Here is a 21806-nt window from a genome sequence, read left to right as displayed (position 1 = left end):
AATTCTACCCGACCTTTGCATTTTTTTCACAAATAAATAATTTAAAAAAATATATCCTGAAGGCCTACCACCACCAGAGTTCAGATGATTGTCTTTAATGATATAAAACATATGCTAGTCTATTTACACAGAAATCCTGATGTCAGTAGGTACCAAAACTTAAATGAGCAAGAGCAGCAGATTTTGGAAAAGTGAAAAATCTTTGAGATTTAAATTATATTAGTTTAACAGCAGCACAGATGGTTTTACCTGAAGAAATAGTGTGAGGCCCTTCTGGTGTCAATGCAACTTGAATCTAAAAAGCATTCATTCTCCTTATTCTAAAATCTCCTCTTCCTGCTTCCTTTAAGTTCAGGCTTCATAACAAAAATCAGAATTTGTGCTTAAACTTACTTTTACTGTTAGCTTTCTGTGACACTGTCTGCTTTTTTCTTTAATTTTCGGTTTTTTTGTCCTGTGTTTATACAGCACTTAGCTTAATGTGTTTATGTCCAGGATTTGGGCTCTATGGTACTACAGTTATTACTACTATTTTATACCTTTGATGCCGATTAAGAGATTTAGCTTTATGTACCTACATCTTGGCATGCTTTAAATCAGTACTTTTTAAAGCTAACTTGAAAATCTAACCCCAAAGCCATAAAAACCAAATTCATTACTTCACCCCTTCAAAGTATGAATGTTTATTTAAAATCATAAAAAGGACCAGAATTCTCGTCCAGCCAATCCAGAGCAGACCATGTATTGGTGCTCCCTTGCCAGCCTTTGCCTAAATAAAAGTAGTTAGAACTGACTACTGCCTTAGACTAAAGACCAAATACTGTTCCTGTGCCAGCCAATTACAAGCCAATGTATTATTAGAACGCCTAGAAAAATGAATGATTACCATCTAAAAAGAAATGTAAGGAACACCAAGTACAAATGATATTTCAAAGGTCATTTCATTAGGAAAAATATAAGCCAGGAGCAGAGAAATTAATTTTCCAGATGGTGGGTGGGCAGAGAGCAAGGGTTGGGGTGAAAGGATGATGGTAATTAGGAAAGAGAAGCATTGCACTTTAAGCTATTAATTTGCAAATTTATACTTTCAGTTGAGAGTAACAGCATATAGGTCACCAACACAATTTGGTTATGGGGCAGATGCTGGAACCACTTCTGTATACAGACCTTTTTTTTTCCCCCCCCCGAAGTCGACAAGAAATTAATGCTTGGAGTGCCTGCAGTAGTTCCTCAATATTAGGGGTGCACTGATAAAGATACCAATGGCTCATATCAGCCGATACTAATCCGATTGCTGATATGCATTGGAGAGCAGTGTCTGGCTGGTAAGTCTGTTGAGGGTGGGGGGTGCAGATCAAGGCCCCTATGGCAAGGAAGAGAGTGCGGCATATGCCTCAGCAAAGCAGCTTGTATTTGATTTAGATTCAGCCAATTTGGGGGACAGCGATTTGATTTGGTGATTCGAATCACTGTCCCAGTTCGATTCGGCTGAATCCGATTCGAGTGCTCCCCCGCCTGCTCTTCCAGCCCGGCAATGGCTGCCCTAGGTCCCGGCTCTTTGGAAAAAAACACCGCAGCTCACTGGGTGCGGCCAGGCGGGGGGTGATCTCTGCTGCCCCCATTGCCCTGTACCACATGGGGGGCTCTGCATGAGCCCCCGAAGCCCTGAGGCCGCATGAGGAGAGGTGAGTTCTGGGGCTTTTCTTAGTTTGTTTGTTTTTTTCTTAAAGGGCCGGAGCTGGCCCAGGCGGGGCACCCATGGGGGGAGCTCATGCACAGCTCCCCTGGCAGCATGGGGCAGTGGAGATCGTCCCCCACCTGGCAGCACCTGGTGTGTCACCAGGGCTTTTTTTAAAACACTGGCCCCCCATGGTACTTACCAGCTCAGACTGAGCCACAGCCAAGAGCGCACAGATCCAGGGGGCAAGTGTCCCCCATGCTTGCCCCAGGGGTGCGCACAGGGGTGGGGTGCTGCCCCCCTCCCCACCCTGCTGCGCCTCCTGGATGAGCTGCCTATGGCTCTGCTCGGGCACTGCCTGCCCCCCCACTCACAGTGGGGGCCTCTGCCCCCCCCCCCCGACTTTCTGGCTGGACGCTGCTCTCCAAGCTGCCGGGCTGCATTCCTGACAGCATACATGCTGTAGCTGCACACATGCACACAGTATTTAAAAATCTGCAAAATTACCAGCCACATCAGCCAAAAAAATCTGATTGCCAAGAACATCAATTTTCCTTTTATTGGTGCCGATACGATATGGACTGATGCATCGGTGTGCCTCTACTCAATATACTTCCAGGCCTCCTCTGTACTTATTATTTCTGACCAACAGGCTTTAATTCAATCCAAGTGACAAAAAAGACAGCTATGAAACTACCACACATACTATTTTAGACCACAGACGCACAAATACATCAATTGTGACTCATGCAGGGTACTCTTCATACACCAAAGCTGCTCAAGCCTACTAGGTTAATCTGTTTGCTTTTAAACATTAAAAAAGGATTATCTTTTTGCTTATTTAAAAACTGTTTAACTAAATACACGTATCAGACTGGGAGGAAGAGTTATTTAACTTCAAGCAGCTAAAGGTAGCCAACCCCCACCCCCTACATTATTCTTACTTGGTTGCATACTCTGGAAAGTTTCAGCAGCCAAGGAGTTAAGCAAGGGTTTTGTTTTTTTCCCTCCACATCATTCACTCTGCTCGGTTAGCAACTAGAGGTTAAAGTCTTAGCAATGCTATCTTTAAGCAGCAGCAATGCAGTCTCTACAGATTTCAAAGACTAGTTTCACTCCCTTTAAAGGCAGTGTCAGAACAGTCAACAAAAATTTGGAGAAGCTCAAGCTTTCTCTTGACATTACGTAAAAGAGACTGCCTGTTCTGAGTGCTTGGGGGCCACTGCAGAATAAACTATTAAGCACTAAGAAATGCTAGACTAACCCCTAACAAAAAATTCTGTTAATATTTAACCTATTTAATCTAATGTGAGGTCTCCACATAAGCAACAGAATGAAGAACTTAATCTGATTTTCACCTGAAAGGCAATGGGACTTCATACATTTATAAAATTCTGCTGTTAACATCTGGCTCCTCTTCTACAAGGTGAGTTTAAATAAGCTGAATTTTAAAAATTTATTTTTATAGAAAATGCTTTAAAAAAAAAAAAAAAATCTTTGAAAGCTCTAAAACAAATGCTTTGATTCTGACAAAGGCATTTCACTATTGAAAATAAGAGGCTTTTATTTTTAGATAATGTTTAGACCAAAAACAACTTTGAATTAGATGCGTGTGTGAAGAAAGATTGTTAAAATGCTAAATGATTTTTTTCTTATAATATAAAAGCCTGGTCTGTGCGAATGCAAGCTACGATTTGTTATGAATCACTTAACTTACTTTAACTCTGTAACCCAGGGCTTTATATCTATTGCCAAAACACTACTGCCATAACATCTTCACTAAACTGATACAAGTACAAGCATTTTGTGCAAGGAAGAAAATAACTAGAGACAGCAGCTGAAATATTACCCCTCATAAACTCATTTGATGTTTCTAGTCAATAGTAATCCACTATTCATCTTTTGACGTCAAAAGGACTTTAAGGAAATACTAAATTTAAAAGCCCAATCTGGCAACATTTTCACTAACTTACTTAACTGGCTACAGGATAAAGTCATAACAGAAGCAGTTTCAAGATAATTTAGGAATAATTGTAAGAATATAAATGAAATGGTATTTACTGCTATTACTTTATTTTGAAGACCGTAAACTTTTACTTCCTACTTCAAAAGTGACTTATCTCCTATATAACATCATTACTCGATTTATAAAACAGCTCATCAGGCAGACAGGATATGAGAGTCCTGGAATACAAAAGTGTCAGTGTTCCTTAACCCTTTCATGACATTAAAATTAGAGACATTCAGTTTTCTAAAGCAATTCAACTCAAGAAATTACAGGTACAGCCAAATGTTTAATTAAATTTTAAAAGGGATTAACCCCCCCCCCCAAAATAATGCACGAAGTAGCTAATTTAGACGCGCAATGACAGCCCAGAATTTGGAGGGCCAAGATGGGCCCCAAAAGTAAAAATTCATCACAAAAACTATTCAGTTTGCTTAAAACAATTAAATATACTGCATGCATGTATTTTATGAAACGGGATCTTGATGGACTGAAATTACTAGTATGTTGGCATGTCTACAAATATTCTACTGTGGGCCCACCTGCCTTTTCAGCTCACCTTCTCAAACTAAAATTGAGAGTTTGTCTAATCTGGTAATTTTCCACCCTCTATCGTTATTAAGGAAATCTCTGCATGCACATGCTGGAAATATAACATTCATCAAAACTGTCACAATTGCGTGCCTGAAACTCAGGATTTAAATCTATACTTTGGTCCCTGAAAATTGGCTTGAGCCTTTGAGAGTTCAGTTTCAAGTGGAGGGAGAAAGAGAGACTTAAATGCTTTACATTTCAAAGAACAGATGTAGAAAATGATATAAACACAGGCTGTCTGTAACAAACACTTATGAACAACTGGATTCTTGTATATGCACATTAAAGTACAGGAGGCAGTACAACAAGCTCCACATTGCCTCTAAGGGCAGGATAAGGTCTGAGTGCTCTGGTGATGCTAATATGGAGCTAATTTATTGCCCGAGAGACAGGAACCAGCCAACACTGATCCAAAGGCCTACACTCTATGCAAGGGTCACAGAACAAACTATGGCTGGTATTTCAGCTCTATGGTAAGAATATCATCTGTGAGGGGTCTGTTTTCACCCAATAGCCTTGGCTCTCAGGATAGGAGGTATGGCATTGCATCACCTTCTTGTATGTCCATGCCCAAACCCTGATCATTTAAGCATGAAGAAGAAAGGAGGGAATTTCTAATCTGTCATGCCCAATTTGCCAATTACATACGCCGATTAAAGAGAATTTAAGACATCTTTATAAAAAGGTAATTAACTGGTACAAGAAAAAAAAAAAATCACATTAAGATGAAAACTATTAGTTTCAGCCCTAACATTTAAAAATGCTGTCACTTCCATCAAGTGAATGCTATCAATTAAAATCCATTTAACAGACTGTCAGCAGAGACTTCTCATCTCCTGGCCCAATCCAGTTTGTCACAGTCATAGCATCCTGTGTTTGTGAAATTTGAAATGGTTGATTAGGGCATGTTTTTGCTTTGCATACTAGTTAGCACATATCTTTGTACATCAGCTAGCTTATATAGGGCAAGCCAGGCTATATAAGCCTCAACTAAGCACCTCCTAAAAATGCACAAATAATTAAACCAGATCATTAACATTATGAAACAAGTAGAAGCCAATTTTTTAGGATTTATGGAGTGGGAAGGGAAAGGGTTAACAATTGGTCCCCAGTTATTACATGTTCTCTTAAGAGGCTCAAAAAAGCCCTAGAAATATTTTGACTTGGGGGAAGGAATCTTTTTTTCTTACCTATCACATATAAGTAATACATCATAAGCCAATTCCTCGGTAACTCCAATTTTTTCAATCTGTCTTTAATGAGATACTGTACTTCCTATGGCTGGACTGATGCTAATACAATGCAACAGTCCACCAATGATTTACATGCTATTTAAAAAATTATGAAAACCCAATAACTGCATTTTTCTTGTCCTTCAATATAATACTTAGGCCCAGCATGGTGAACCTCAAAACATGCTCTACAGATCCTCATCCTATTCACTAAATTAGAGTGACCTCCCTATTCTCCCTTTAATTATTCATTCATTATAAAGCAGGTTTTCTGGCTTGAAGACAAAGTCAGTGCTACCCTACTGTAACAAACTCTCCTCCCACTAACCTCCACTACCGGGTACATAACGTCCATTATGCTAATCTTTTCTTGGCTCTGTTAGTCCATCGACAGCAGTGCTGGCGTATCTGATTATTCCTCTGAAAAACCTTGCATTTGCCTTGCAAAAGGCATTCTTCTCTAGCTGCTTTCTCCACAACATCAAAAATTTGATGCTGATGGGAGTGCTGAATTTTTCTTAAACAAATGAAGCTTAAACAAATGAAGGGCTCACTTAAAATCAAGCTTGCACAAGTGTGTTTATGCAGTAAGCATATCCCTTATGAGCCACTAAACAAATATATATATTCTTCCGGGACCTGGTTTCCTAATGTTTTTCTTTTGCCTGTGCACTCAATGTATGCTGAAGAATATGTACAGATCGAGCACAACAGGGAAACGGATACAAAATTGGAGCCAAATCTTCCAAAGAATGGATTAATAAGCAGAAGAGGAAAAAGGCATTCTTCCAGTATGAAATCCTGCGCAAATCAGTAAGGACTAAGCTAAATACATTCTTTATTGAAAGTCTTCTCTCCTAAAGTTTAAAGTTTTAATCATTATAGAAGATCTAGCCTGGTCACAAATTCTCAAATTTCAGTACTTAAAGTCTTGTGTTCCTGTTATACTAAAGTTTCATTATCATCCTTTGTTTTAGAAGCTGGGGAGGAGGGGTGGAGGGAGTGTCTTCTATTGAAAGAAACTAAGTTAGATCTTTAAATGAAAGCAAACAATCCTGAAATTGTAAGATGACTTTAGCAATGAATACAACTATCAAATGTAGCAATTTGGCTTACATATTAAGTGAGGTTAACAGATACAAAATATGATAAAGTTGCAAGTAAAATATCAACTTTTTTTTTCTACAAGCATTTAGCTTGAATAAAAGCATAACATAAAGCAGGGAAAAGCAAAGAAACCAACCCCCCAAACACTCCTACAGATCACAAAGCAAAACACTTAGGAGTCCTAATCATATTGTCAATTTGAATGATTTTTTTTTTTTAATTCTTCAGGAAGGTATATGTACTACTTCACCAAATACTTCAAAAAACAAGGGCTTCAACTAGCAGCTGTGGCAGACAGGAGAGCTGAAATGAATTAGCTATTTGCTTGTTCTATGAGCATTAAAATGTACTACTATAATGCCAGTAATTTACTGTATTACAGGAAAGATTCAAACATTCTCAAAACAAGAAAATGCAGTTATTTGGCTGCCAAGATTCAGCATTAGAAAACTGATCTATATAGATTACAGAGTAAACAAACAAGAACTCTGGGTCACTTAATATTAAGGAAAAAAACTATATACCTTTGTGGATCAGAATTTGGTCTTCTACTGCTGTTTATTTTAACATCTTTGCTGTTGCTAAATAGCTGCTCAGAGTGCTATGCAGCTTTACTGTTGCCAAAACATTACTGGCATGTCCTGCCTGCTCCAATTAAAGGAGCAACACAGGAATTGAAACGAGGCCCAGATGTTACATAGTCATGAGCAGCTATTTGTCTCTTGATCAAAACCAAATAATAAATTAAAATATAGAAATAACGTAACTAATAACAGGAAAGCAAGAGTCTGAAATAGCTAGGGTTACCATAGGTCCTGGTTTTCCTGGACAGGTCTTCTTTTTGGGTCCTCCTCCTCCCCTGTGCAACAGGTATCCTCTTTTTTGGAACTGGAAACATGGTAACCCTAGAAATAGCAGCTCTTCTCAATTCTTTGTCACTGGTAACTGTGAGTATACAGGAACCGAGGAATTACAGGTACAACTCTTTTAGAAAGCAAACTTTATTGCCTCTCTCTTCCCTGTTTTGGGGAGAATTTGTAGTACTACTATTTAGTGCTACAAAAAGGATCTCAGCATCTGCGCATGCATCACTTTCGTTTAATCAGATTAAATCAATTAAAAAAAAAACAACCCTGTGTTTTTTCTTCTCCCTTTCAGGTAAGTGAACAGTAAACTATGATCAAAAGAAAGTGTCTGCAGAACAAAAATGAACCAGCTTGATGCAGCAAAATCAGGATTTTTAGTATGCCTTGGTGTGTCTATTTTTATCCTCACTTTCATCTATGTAAAGAACACGCTTCCTAAAGAATCAAGTGAAAAGAGCTTCCCAAATGTGGAAGAATGTGGCGTTTATCCAGATGAGCTTTGTTCAGCTCTGTTTGAGGGGAAAAGCGCAGCACTTCAGATTGGGAATGTGTGTCAGAGCATACATCAACCTGAAATGCTTTATTGTATACAGACTCCATGCAACTGCTCTGCTGTCCTGAAGAATTTGCATTTCATAACAAAACCACTGTCCGAAGAAGAAAAAAACTTCTCTTTGGCATACATCATCACAATTCACAAGGAGTTAGAAATGTTTGTAAAACTACTACGAGCCATTTATGTGCCGCAGAATGTTTACTGCATTCACATTGATGAAAAAACATCCAAGGATTACAAAGCTGCTGTGCAAACCATAGTCAACTGCTTTGAAAACATATTTATAACATCAAAAAGAGAAAGTGTTGTTTATGCAGGATTTTCAAGACTACAAGCAGATATCAATTGTATGAAGGATTTGATTAAATTCAACATTCAGTGGAATTATGTCATTAATCTATGTGGCCAGGATTATCCTATCAAAACAAACAAAGAAATTATACAATATATCAAAAGCAAATGGAATGGTAAAAATATAACTCCTGGGGTGGTCCAACCACCTCATATAAAATACAGGACGCACGTTAGTTACAAAGAATATGTCCATTCCGGGACATCCTACGTGTATCCAACTAAGAACGTGAAAAATAATCCCCCTCATAATTTAACCATATATTTTGGGAGTGCTTACTATGTACTTACTCGAGAGTTTGTAGAGTTTGCACTGACTGATGTACGAGCAAAAGACTTACTTGAATGGTCAATGGACACATACAGTCCAGATGAACACTACTGGGTCACACTGAATCGTTTAACTGGTAAGATGACCATTATTTATACTATGAATAGCCACTGGTTTGATGCTGTTAAACTATCTACGGAAGTAATTTCCCTAAATTTACATTATTTCTTGTTGCAATGATCCACATCCTATTTAGAGACAGAAACCAGAAATATATGGCCTACTTTTAAAGGTTAGGGCAGACCACTAGCCACTGGTTTCAAAACATACTGCTATTAAGAATGTTTTCTGCCTATACCCAACATAGTTTCATAGTGCTTAGGGTCGGAAGGGACCTAAACAGATCATTAGGTCCAACCCCTGCCCCGGGCAGGAATGAGCGCTGGGGTCATAACACCCCAGCCAAATATCTGTCCAGCCTCCTCTTGAAGACCCCCAGGTAGGAGAGCGCACCACCTCTCTTGGGAGCCCATTCCAGAGCCTGGCAGCCCTAACTGTAAAGTCTCCCGATGTCCAGCCTAAACCTTCTCTCTAACAATCTGTGGCCTTTATTCCTAGTAACCACCGGTGGTGCCGGGGAGAACAGAGCCTCACCCAATTCCCGCTGGTCCCCCCCGGTGAGTTTGCAAACAGCCACCAGATCCCCTCTTAGCCTTCTCTTGTGGAGGCTGAATAGGTTCAGGCCCTTTAGCCTCTCTTCGTAGGGCCTGCCCTGCTGCCCCTTGACCATGCAAATGGCCCTCCTCTGGACCCTCTCCATGCTAGCCACATCCCTCTTGAAGTGCAGCACCCAGAACTGGATGCAGTACACCAACTGCGGCCTGACCAACGCTGCATAGAGGGGAAGGATCACCTCTCTGGACCTGCCTGTGATGCATCTGTAGATGCACGACAAGGTGAAGTTAGCCTTACTGACCGCTTTCTTGCATTGGCAGCGCATGTTCATCTTGGAGTCAACAATGACTCCAAGATCCCTTTCTGCCACTGTTTTGACAAGAAGGGTGTTCCCCAGCCTATAGGTGTGTTGCTGGTTCCTTCTCCACAGATGCAGCACCCTACACTTGTCTGTGTTGAATTCCATCCTATTCTCATCCTCCCACCTCTGTAACCTGTCTCGATCTAGCTGGATTCTGTCCCTCCCCTCCAGCATGCCCACCTCGCCCCACATCTTTGTGTCGTCAGTGAATCTGGACAGTGTGCTTTCCACACCCACATCCAGATTGCTGATAAAGATGTTGAACAGTACAGGCCCCAGGACCAAGCCCTGGGGGACTCCACTGCCCACATCCCTCCAGGTCAAAAACAACCCGTCCACCACCACTGTCTGGGTGCGACCGTCTAGACCAGGGGTGTCCAACCTTTTTGAATGTGGGTCCAGACCATGAACTTTTTAATCATCCAGTGGGCTGGCGAGCCATATTCAAAGACCTCACAGAAAGCGGTATCACATTACCCCCCACGAAATGAAAGCATAGTGTTTACTTTTGTTTCCCGTCGCAGCACCTCGGGCCTCAGAAAACAACTTGGAGGGCCGCATGTTGGACAAGCCTGATCCAGCCAATTTGCCATCTCCTTCAGAGATAGGAAAAGTTATTCCCAAGGGGTATACAGAATAAAAACCCTCTTCAGCCCTGATTGTTTTTCCTCCCCCCAGATTCTCCAGGTGCCACACCAAATGCAGACTGGGAAGGAAATATACGAGCTATTAAATGGAAAGATCAAGAAGGAGTTAAACATAATGGCTGCAAAGGTAATGCAATTATTTCAGGAGGAACTAGATCTGCATTCAGACTGATGTACTTGCTCTAACTTTTGTAGAATACAACATACATTTCATAATTATCCATGAAATGTGCCTCAGGAGTTATGCATATTTTATTTTGAATGTAACAAATAAAATAGATAAGCTCTCCCACTACATTACTCTCCTATATCAAGTCCAAATGTCTTTCAACATGGCAGAATGCTGCAGAAACTATTTGAGTGTGTGTGTGTGTGCATGTGTAATATCTATGTGTATAAATATGTGCATATGTACACACACTAATATATACACACAAGCAAGCATTTTTTTTTTTTTATTCATCAGTGAGGATGATCTTTTATAAATTAGCCAATTTTATAAATTAATGACAGAGTTCCTAACATTTTACATTCCAAGCTTTCAAGTTTGGAAACTGTAGCTTGATGTTTACCAGGTTTTGCCTACTTGCATTCATTCCCATTTATTAAATGGACTTTATCCAGAACACTAACCATAGCAGATCCAGCCTTCAAATAAAAAGAACGGGGTTTGCTCGACATCCTTTTGATAAATGCACGTGTGAAACAAGAGAACACATATATGCTCCCGAAGTTAAAACAAGTGGCCCAGTATTATAAACAAAAATATAGCAACACTGTGCTGTCTAAATGGCAGTTTGACCTTGGTTGAGCATGTAAGCACTGACTTTCATTAGATCTGCAATTGCCATAAATGAAGCATGAAGGACTTGGGCACAGCCTAAAACAAGAAAAATGAATGGTCACACTGCAGACAGGAGTATGGGATCAGATCACTAACAGGCCAAGTACACAACATGAGCCAGCATGCCCCAGTGAGGTCCATGCACATTTCTCCCCCTAAAATCTGTTCTCAGAGTGCAGTGCTCGTGTTCACAAAAAGAAGCAGTGTTAGTCTTTCTCTCTATTTCAAGTACTTGCGCACAGATGGATCTGTCATGTTTGTCAGTACTGCCCAGGGCCTGTCTACACTGCACAGGACAGCAGTAGAGAACACTGCCATAGGAACAGACACACTGTGAACACTGCACATAGCTGCTTCCTGGCACATGCCCAGAGCCACTCCCATTCTCTCAGACTTGGGTATGCTCATGAAAGGCATTAGATGTGCCTAGCATCATTCTAGCAGTGGTCAATGATATTTTTTCACCATGAAGCAGTCACCAAGAGAGAGCAGGGTGAATTTTCATGAAGGTGCTCCCTAGCCTTGTCCAACAGTGCAGACAAGCCCACTGAGTACCTGAAAATAAACAGCTCCAATCCATTATTCCCTCTTCTCAATATGAATTATTCATTTTTGCAGGACATTACATCAGAAATATTTGTATTTATGGACTGGGGGATTTACAATGGATCATTGAATCACCTCATTTATTTGCCAACAAGTTTGAGTCTGGAAAGTACCCCCTTGTTATGGACTGCCTGGAGAGGCGCTATAGGCTTAAAGTACTGCAGCAAGCTGAAGTCCCAATAGAAGCACACTGGCGTTTTCAGGAAAAAAATTATTTTAACATGAAGCTGAACAACTGAATCTGTGCAGTATCTGAATTGGGGGACAAAGAATGGCAAAAAACTACTGAGATGTTTTTAAAATGCAGACTTCATCATGTACATCAGAGTTAGAGAACATACAGACTCATTCTGTTGTTCACTTACTACAATCTCTGGGAATAAAACTGCAAGAAGCTTCCTAATTAAATTGAAAAACCTTTGATTATTGAATAAAGAACCATTATCATCATTTAAAAAAAACAAAAGACTACATCTAAGAAAGAAGATCATCAAATAAGTTAACAAATGCTTTGGAAGGGATGGAAGAGTGAAAGAAAAAACAGACTGAAGAAAAAGACAGAATATTAATTTTTCAAAGTTAAATTTAAGTGGTGTCTACTGTCTAAGTCTAATAAACCAAGTTATTTTGAATAAAGGGAGCAGTTTACATTACACTGTAAAAGGGGCAATGCAAATTGAAAAAAAATTACTGGTGATATTTTTAAGCTTACTAGACTTGCATGTAACACCTAAATTATTAACACTGAAAAAATAGCAGAATATTATTTTTTCCAGCTTACTTTTTAAAATTTTATTTGCCAGCACTTTTTATGTAGATTATGTCACTGTTTTGTTGATGAGCACTTGCACTGCCTGTCACCATGCAGTGCATGAGACAATACTCATGCACTCTTCCGGTGAACACTTGGACATGCACTTTTCACTAAAGGATACTTGTCAGTAGCGGTAACAGGGATGCCCACTATTTGTATTTGGAGCCAAAAGGGCACCCTTTCTTAGGGACACGTGTGGATTATGGGGAACAATGGAAACATAGGCAAGACCAAGAGGTATGGTGAACAACTGGGGAAGTGGCCCCAATTTTTCATCTTGCAGAGCAGATGCATGAATGTATATGCTGGTAGTCAGCTTCTCTCGAACACCTCTGCATACAACTACAAACGCTAAAGAAGATCTAGCAGCATCCAGCAAACGGACATTACCTTTAAACCTCTCTGGGGACCAAAGGAAAGAATGGCCTGCTGTTGGAAAAATGACATCCTCCTCACCTGCTAGGCACAAATCAGAGCACGGAGGCAGACCAGATTCAACGTGGTTGTGAACAGGAGTTGGGCTCCACTCCCCATGTTCTGAACACAGTGGTCTTTTTTCTCCTAGCCTTTCCTATGAGGCCTTATTTCAATGGTGCGCTGCTGAATGGAGTGGAGGAGTGTGGGGCAGAAATACATTTGGTATTGTTCTCAGGCCTACCCACTCTTCCTGGATTGAGAGGCTCTTATAAACCAACACCAGGAAGAGATAGGAAAGACCCTCCCCTCTACTCTTTTTACTTTGATTACTGTTTTGTAAAATTCTGTTTAGACTATGTTGTTGATGAGAAAACCTCCAAGCTTTTAAAAAAATGTTTTTGTCTTTCTATGAAAACCCCCAAGCTTACTTCCTTCCTTCATATACATAAAACATTTTAAAAAACAACAATTTGGAGGCTTATTCTGGTCTCTCTCTCTGTCTCTCAAAAACATTCGAGGTTCTCTCATCAACAGACACACATGCACATAAATTCAGGCGAAGTTAATGACGATTGAATGCTAGGATAAACTTGTATTTTTAATAGTAATGTTTTAAAAATCAAGCTGTCAGCCTCCCTGTAAGCAGTGTTTCTTAAAAAAAAAAGTGTGCTTTGGAACCTCGTTCTAGTGAATCAAAACACATTTGCGAATTTGTTTTCAGTGAACTTCTAAGGGACCTAATGAAATACACATTGCTATATTTGTTTCACTCCTACAGACATTTTTAGTCAAAAGTTTCAGAGCAATTTATAAATGAAGCCTCAATATTCTTGTAAAGTATTATTATTCCGCCCCCTCCCCTCCCTTTTTATTTCTTGGGGGGCAAGGGGAAGACAGAAGCTAAGTAACTTTCACAGAGACACCAGTGGAGCTGGAAAAAGCTCACACCTGAATTTTAACCACCAGTTTATCAAAACCTAATCAGTTAACATTTTCTACACTGGTGTACAGTTTCTAGATGGCACAGTTTAGTTGAAACAAGTTCTAACCTAAGCACTGAACATCTGTTTCACTATTTATTGAAAAAGTTAGAAATTCAACCCACGTCCCTCCATAACTAAACGGTATCTGATAACAGGAGGCAACTTTCTAACCCTACCACAGCCTCGGTTTTCTTTATTGCTTACAGGTTTGAGCTGCATGATAGACAAGCAAATGCTTTTATTTATTTATTTATTTGTTTGTTTGTTTTAAATAAGGGGGAAAAATGTGAAAAGGGTTTCTCTCTGTACTCGTAAGAGATCATTTGAAAACTACTACTGAAAACAGGGATTATTTTATGCGTATTAGTCATAACAAAATTAGCCATGGACTTTCTTCCTTAATGCCACCTAATTTTTTTATAAAAATATTGGCGTGTTTACCTGCTCTACATAATTTCTATAAAAAAAAACAAAACTCACATTCAGTTGTTATTTGACCGACTCTCAGGGTCTCATGATGCCTTAGTTCAAAGTGAATACCTTGATTCTGACATCTTTATTCATAAGATGCTATTTAATGCAAGAATGGGACACAGAACGTGGCCCAGATTAAAACAGAAGAATATTTTATTACAATCTTTTGCTTTCCTATATACATTAAATACCTCATGTTAAAAAAAAAACAATATCAAGGTTTAAGTTAAAATCTGGCAAACCCAAAAACCCACAGTTGGAGGTGATCCTCCTACTTTTAAAGAGTTTTAGTACAAAATGTTATATGGGAAAAAAAAAAAAAAAGTGGCAGGAAGAGGCATAAAGTTCCCAATTAATATGCAGAGGCAACAGGATAGTTTAAGAAAAATGTTTCAGCCCTTACTCTGAATTACCACAACTTTGTTAAAGTAAAACAAACAGTATTTTAACTGTTTTTTCTCCCCAACAATAATTTAAAAGAAGACATTTATTATTATGAGAGCTGAGAAGAGCACTAACAGAAAATATGTATATGTATATGTTATATATATTGACAGAATATTAGTAAATATGTTATTTTAACTAGCAGATCATCCAGGACAGTTAGACCAGTCACATCAGTCTGTGTTTACTGACTTCTGAAACTGTTCTCTAAATAGAGTTCAGAGTCTGCAATGTCAATGTGACCTTGTATAAGGAAACGCTACGCTGTGTAATGTACTGTAGATGACCTTCCTCTATGGATGAATGCTGCTTGAGGGTTGCTGTGGAACCTAATGTTGTTGCACATGTACAATAGCTGTCTATCTAAGTTAAACATGGCACAAGTCCAGTAGTGAAGGTACTATGCCAACTGTGTATTAAAGTCTGCAAAAACTGATTTGTTTTTTGAATAAAATTTTAAAGAAATGCAAAAGATGGCATACACGACCCCACTTTTTAATTTTTTTTTTTTTTTTCATACTTCAATTTCTCTCTGCTTCGGATGTGTGTTACGTTTAAGAGTGCTCAAGATATATTTTGGGAGCCTGTTGTACCTTGCAAGGATAAAGCCGGAATCTAGAATAGGGTTTTGGGGAAAAACAATTAATGAAAAAAACAAAAAAACAAAAAAACCCCAAAACCTGAAGGTTCCAAATCATTATGGATCATATACATCACCCAATATTCATTGTTACATGCTTCCCAATGAATATATGATAACTCTTGGTGGTATGGCTAGGCCCAGAATATTATCTGTATACAGGCATCTCACAGCTTGTGGCCTCTCCAGGGAAACAACAGCCCGAAAGGAATGCTTGAACAATGCAGCCAACTGCATCGGGGTCGTTTTCTTGGCCTCGATCCATGGAAGGCTAAAGTCCTGCCCGGTGATGGGAAATCAACTTTTTGAGTCAGCAAATCCTCCTCTGCTTCCCCCCATCCCTTCTCTTCCCTCAGAGTTGCTCTTTAGTACAGCCTGTCTATGGAAACCCCCATTTTCAATTAAGTAGTTAGACTCTTAATCATCTGATAGCATTGCAAATGACACTGTAAATGGACTCTTGCTACAAGGCTGGCTTACCACAACTCCCTCAAGGCCACTTCCTTATCTAGAGCCTATGCAGGATCATAAAGTATGTTGCACCATAACTGTTCAGCAGCTCAAGCTACCATGTTCATATTATACTTGCCCATTCGTTCTTTGTAGTGGCTGTCTATAAAGGAAATAAAAGCCAGCACTATCAGTGTTAAAGTAAAAAAAGTTAACGGTTTGGAGTCCAATTAATACAGGAGTCCATTCCTATTAAAAAAAAAACACCCCCCCCCCCCCCCCAAAAAACCTAAAGACTCAGTTGCAAAACTCAGTTTAGAAGGAACAATGCCAACTTGGTATTACGTTACATTATCACCGACATCCTGTCACACTTTTAGCTTCTTTCATTCCTTGGAGCCTGAGAACAGCAGAGACCTCCCATGCCTGAAGAAGGGTGACTGCGCCTGGAAGCTTGTAAAAAAAACTTTTTTTTCAACTATTCAGTTGGTCTAATAAGAGATATCACATCTACTCAAAGAATCTTGCCTAACTTGGTGTTAATCATTTTCCAAAAACAGATTAAAATAGCTTCAAGCCTTAAAACAAATATTTTACTAGTGATTATCAACCAGAGTACTGTAGCACCCTGGCACGCCCAGCCTCCAGGTATGGCAAAGTAAGAGAGGTGTGAAGAGATAAGCTGAGGCTTGTCCCTATCTGGCCAATCCTCCATCACTGCCTCCACTGCCCAGCTCCAATGCAAGGAGCTAAGCACTGCAATACGTAAATTGTTTTTTGAAATGGCACGCCATTTAATTCACAAAAGTTAGGGAGAGGAGCTATGCATCCAAAAATTGAGAACCACTGGTTTATACTTTCAGAACCATTTCCTCTTCTAAGATTTGTTCCTCATTTTTCTTGCTACCCTCAGAAATGAGTAATCCACCCCATAGTGAAAAGTACAGCTGCTGCAAAACAGCATAGCTCCACGAAAGCTTATGCAGATTCAGCTGGTATAAATTCACTTTATGTTTTTGGTCAAAAATCGTGGCAAAAGAATAAAGAAAAATATTCAAAAAAGTTCTTATCTATGCTAGACAGAGGATTTACTTTAGCACTGCTTAACAAGATGATGGTCTAATTGGTTCATTGGACACTACCACAGTAAATATAACGTGTTGACAGAGATTGAGGCCTTACATTGTGATTTACATTGTCATCTAATCTTCAAGAGAAATTAGATATTGTGCTGTATGATCAAGACTGAACGTGTGTAAATGTTTAAAAAATGACTTGGGAGCCAGTTTAAAGAAAATGACCATGCAGTGACTACGGTTCTGTAAAAAAGACCTTCCTAAAGCCTTAATCTATCAAAATCTCCTTCGCAAACACACATTCCCTCAAAAATAAGCTCTTATCTATTCTCCAAAATATTCTTCCCAGATAGCCACATTTTGGCCAAACAATTAAAGAGGTTTTAGGTTAGGTGACAATAAACAATTTTTTAAACATTACAGACTTATGTCTGACTTCTTGAATTGCATGTATTCATCTATCCCTCCAACAGGTTTCACTTTTCTAAGAGAACATACAATTTGAATGCTAAGTAAGGGTAGGATGGAGATCTGAAGAGTCAAAGAGCAGTTTTAAAGCAACTACTGTCTGAAGTCTAAACCACTTCCGAAAACCTCTCTTATGCTAGAAAGCAACATAGTTTCTGTATACCTTAGTAGCAAAATAAAATTGTTATAATTTACAATTATATAATAACAATTATAAAATAAATTACAATCATGTAACGGACCACATTCTTGAGAGGTGTGCACACGCCATGATTCTCGACTTTAACAGAAATCCTGGGGTTTGAAAGCAATGGGGACTTTTGCCTTCTTCACAGGAGGGGGTGGGGGGACAGGATTACAGAAACACTGTGCATCTTTCCTGTATCAGGTTTTTTCCACCACAAAAGTTCATTTTCTTCTTTACCCTGGCTCCTGCTGCAATTTATCCAAGAATCACAGCAACTGGGAAAGGGTACTTTGGTTCCAGTGTCTAGCATTAGTATTCAAGAGCAATGGCATGTTTCATTGGTGTTTTTTTCCTTTGTCTTTGGATTGCACAGTATTTTTCAGGAGTATATTTGGGATTTTGGCAGGATCCAGCAATTCTGGGGTTGGATCATAGTTTCTTCATTTTGCAACAGGTAGTTGCTTTCACTTGGAGAAAGTGGAGGAATGAAAAGACAGAGTGAAAAGCCAGGTGGGTGGGTGGGGGATTACCTCTTCCTTTTAAGCACATCTGAGGATCTAGCAAGACATGATCAGCTCTGTGAATGTTCCTAGGGGTTATGTGAAATGTAACATAACAAACATGGATAGCATGTTTGGAGCTACTGATTAATCATATTCTCCATGTTACTGGTTTTCAACCTGTGGCCTGCAGCCCTCTGGGGGTCTACAAACTATGTCTAAAGAGTCCGCAAAAGACGAGTATGATCAATTCAAGTGATTGATCATAATCAATCACTTACTTAAATGGGTTAGCACCTCCATTCAATATTTAAGGGTCCACAAATGAAAAAAGGTTGAACACCACTGCTCTATCTGGATGTTTTCTCTTTATAATGGATGTTACGAATTTTATCACTAGAGACATTGTTCAGAAGCCCTTGCTGTTTCTAAGTTAGCAACATCTACAGGTTGGTCCCTAGGCTCACACTTAGAGGCACACAACTTTTTAACCTGAATCCAGTCATGGATTTCAGATTAGTAGGGAACAGAATGGCTACACAGCCTCAAGATGTGCACTCTGTGGATCAATATACCTACACTGCTCAGAGTATACCCAAGAGTAAAGTCAGCTAGCAGCTTCCAGATTACATCAAGGTACTTAGGACTTTGTGCAGGTCAGCACTCAACTGCATTAAAATAGCACATGGAAAATTCTGGCCTAGAAATGGACTCTTGACCACTCCTCAGAGCAGGTGAATGAAACTATCAAGTACTCAGCACAACAGAGTACATGAGGTCTGGCTACAGTTTAAAATCTTTTACCACAATCCCATTTAAAACAAGTCTTACCTACCATGTTGCCTCCTGACTAAATGAGGAAGAAACATTAGATGCACAAAATAGGAAAATTAACAAATTCAGGATCTATGGGCTATGTTTTATTACCCTTCCATTTCTTTTGGGCATACAGCCCCTCTAACACTGCAACAGGTGTAATCAGAGGACCCATGTTCAAGCTGGTAACACTAGCATCACAAGTCCCTCCTCATAAACATCCAGGCAAATTCTTAGGTTTAAGAAAACAGAATATATTAAAGCATAGCAGCTAGCAGAACAAACTGCTAATACTATATCATATGTGGCCTCAAAGTGCTTGTGACAATCTGCAAAAACCGGAGTGAAATACTGTGGAAAGTTTTGTGTTTTAATAGCCAGCCTGCTCAGAAAGGAATCCTATTAATTATTAACTACCCATCATAAAATATACTCCATCAAGGAAACGGTAGCCTTTTTTGCTTCATAATCTTGCACGCATTTCAGTTTCTCACTATTGCATAAAGAAATACTGCACTGGGGGAATACAGTTAATTACTGTTTGCAATATAAACAAATTGTTAACTACCGGAAGGCATAGAAACCAGTTCCCTTATGGCTATTCAGAAAACCTCTGTTCCTTTCCTGTGGTTAATAAAATGCATGAGAACTTTACTGGAATATTTCTGAACAGCCAAATTAAAGCTGAAAATGCTGCACAGTGTACCTAATTATCAAAGGAACTACAGATCAATGTACAGAGCACGGTTAATTTTTTTTTTTTTTTTTTACCAATAAAGCTATGTTGCCAGTGTACGAATTAACCCGTGTACACTTGCTTGCAAATCAAAATTCTAGGCAATGTTCTTTCAAGATCCTGAAAGTTCAGAGCCAAGAATGATTTATGAAATTAGTTATGACTTTGTACACTACAACTTTAGTTAATTCAATCCTTAGTAAGAACACAATAAATGGTAACTAGACTCTGAAGCCCTAATCTTTGCTTTTTACAGGTTTATTTCCTTCCTCTGCTTTATTATATAATTTTCTTTGGAGTTCTTGCACTATCCCTCTCCATAAAATTAAGGCAACTGCACCAATGTTCAGTTAGGGCAATTAAATGTAATCACACACTTTGATAATTTAGATATAAGCACAAACATCAAGAGAATCTCATGAAACAAGGGGTACTGGTTCATATCACTATCTTTGGTTTTGTTAAAAAAATTACTGTCCTGATAAAGAACATTTATTTTAGTTAAAACATGGCAGTTATACAGAGATGAGAAAGAGTACAGGATAGGGGGGGCAGGTTTTTAATCATTAGTTTTTTCCAGATTCATTTTAAACTAGCAGTGAATCTGTTCAAGCTGAACCAAGAGAGAAGTTAAGAATTCCTAGAAGCCACTGCAGTCGTAACAATAGTGAATATAGTAGTAAAGTGTGAACAGCAGCTCTTCTTTGTGTAGGTTCTTATACAGAGGTCACCACTGGAATATTTGAGTGCCTCCCAGTACCACATATGATTAACAATGTCACATGTCAAAGTTATGCGATTACAAAAGGTCATCTGTGCAGAGTACAGTGCCTTGTTTCAGGAAGTTTTCTTTAGGGGAAGCCAGTGTGTGGGTTTTTTAATATACATTAAAAACACCATACAAGCACTTAACTCATGCCCTTAAGTTCTTTCACCCTGCCCTTAAGTTTCCAGCAGGTCCAAAAAGGTGTGAAGTTTGCGGTGTTTTCTAGGTCCTGAAAGTTTATTGTGAAGTCTAGGGCAGTACTGAGAAAGTTCTGGTCTCTCCTGCTAAGAAATTCTACCTCTACTGCACCAGAGGACAGCTGTGGTCTTCATTACCATTCTTTGGATGCGCAATTACAATTCAAAATCTTTAAAATTCTTTAGGAATGTAATTACAGAACAGAAGATAATCATGGAAGGAGGGAGGGAAGCGTGGGGATAAAGAGCACGGAGAAGGGGATGAAACTGGGAATCAATCAGGACACAGGATTACCAATGAAGAGACAACTAAAGGGACAGAAGTACTGGTTTAGCTTCATGGCTATTGCCTGGAACAGGTCCCTTCTGCACTGGTTTTCACAAGGACAACCTGACAGTTCTTGCGATGCCATATCTTCAACCCAGCTTATCAAATCTATCAGCTTGTTGTGTGGTGGATCACATCCCGCTGGCCTAAAAAACCACGTCAGGAGCTCACTGAACCACATGACATTGTCAGCCACAAAACAACACTTGATCTTGAATGTCACCCTCGCCAAGAGACCACACACCTTAAACACATACTTTGTGCTGGGCAATTTCCAGCTCCTTGCTCTCAAACTGCTGCTAGAGCTGCATATGCTTGGCATGGCAATGGATCACGATGAATCACAAATTCCACTGCACATGTACATGGCATTATCAGACAGGAATGCTGAGATCTTGTTAAAGTTTACACCATAGCTGATAACTACCTTCAGGATGGCTTGAGACACAGCAGAAACATTTCAGACATGAGGTAGACCAGCTTAGTTTGAAACACAGGCAGGTCTCAGTCTATCCAGTTCCCTGGTCCAAATCATATGTGAAGCATGAAGTTATCTTGAGGGTCAGCAACTTCATCAGCCACAATGGAGGAGTCATACACTGCCAACGCAGCCTTTATGAACTGTGCACGCAAAGCAACTGCTGCAGAGAGATAGTGCTGGGGAAGCTTGCTGGCAGGCAGAAAACTGTCAGCATTTGAAACGCTTGGTCCAGGTAG

At 39.4% G+C, this 21806-nt stretch overlaps 2 protein-coding genes across 2 annotated transcripts in view; one reads left to right on the top strand and one right to left on the bottom strand.

Annotated features, from left to right (window-relative positions):
- The window catches only part of RTF2 (replication termination factor 2), a 51087-nt gene that overhangs the window by 18967 nt on the left and 10314 nt on the right, over window positions 1–21806 (bottom strand). The window lies entirely within an intron of this gene.
- GCNT7 (glucosaminyl (N-acetyl) transferase family member 7) lies at window positions 2687–12425 on the top strand. The gene is made up of 5 exons (XM_006018189.3): window positions 2687–3104; window positions 6199–6322; window positions 7775–8796; window positions 10375–10470; window positions 11806–12425. Exons 3-5 carry the CDS (start codon window positions 7824–7826, stop codon window positions 12030–12032), a joined length of 1296 nt encoding a protein of 431 aa, XP_006018251.1. The 5' UTR covers window positions 2687–3104; window positions 6199–6322; window positions 7775–7823; the 3' UTR covers window positions 12033–12425.

The sequence above is a fragment of the Alligator sinensis genome, unplaced genomic scaffold (genome assembly GCF_000455745.1).
Source record: "Alligator sinensis unplaced genomic scaffold, ASM45574v1 scaffold115_1, whole genome shotgun sequence".
In the NCBI taxonomy this organism is placed as follows: domain Eukaryota; kingdom Metazoa; phylum Chordata; order Crocodylia; family Alligatoridae; genus Alligator; species Alligator sinensis.
Note: the sequence above shows the minus strand (reverse complement) of the source record. Positions and strands in the feature narration are given on the sequence as shown.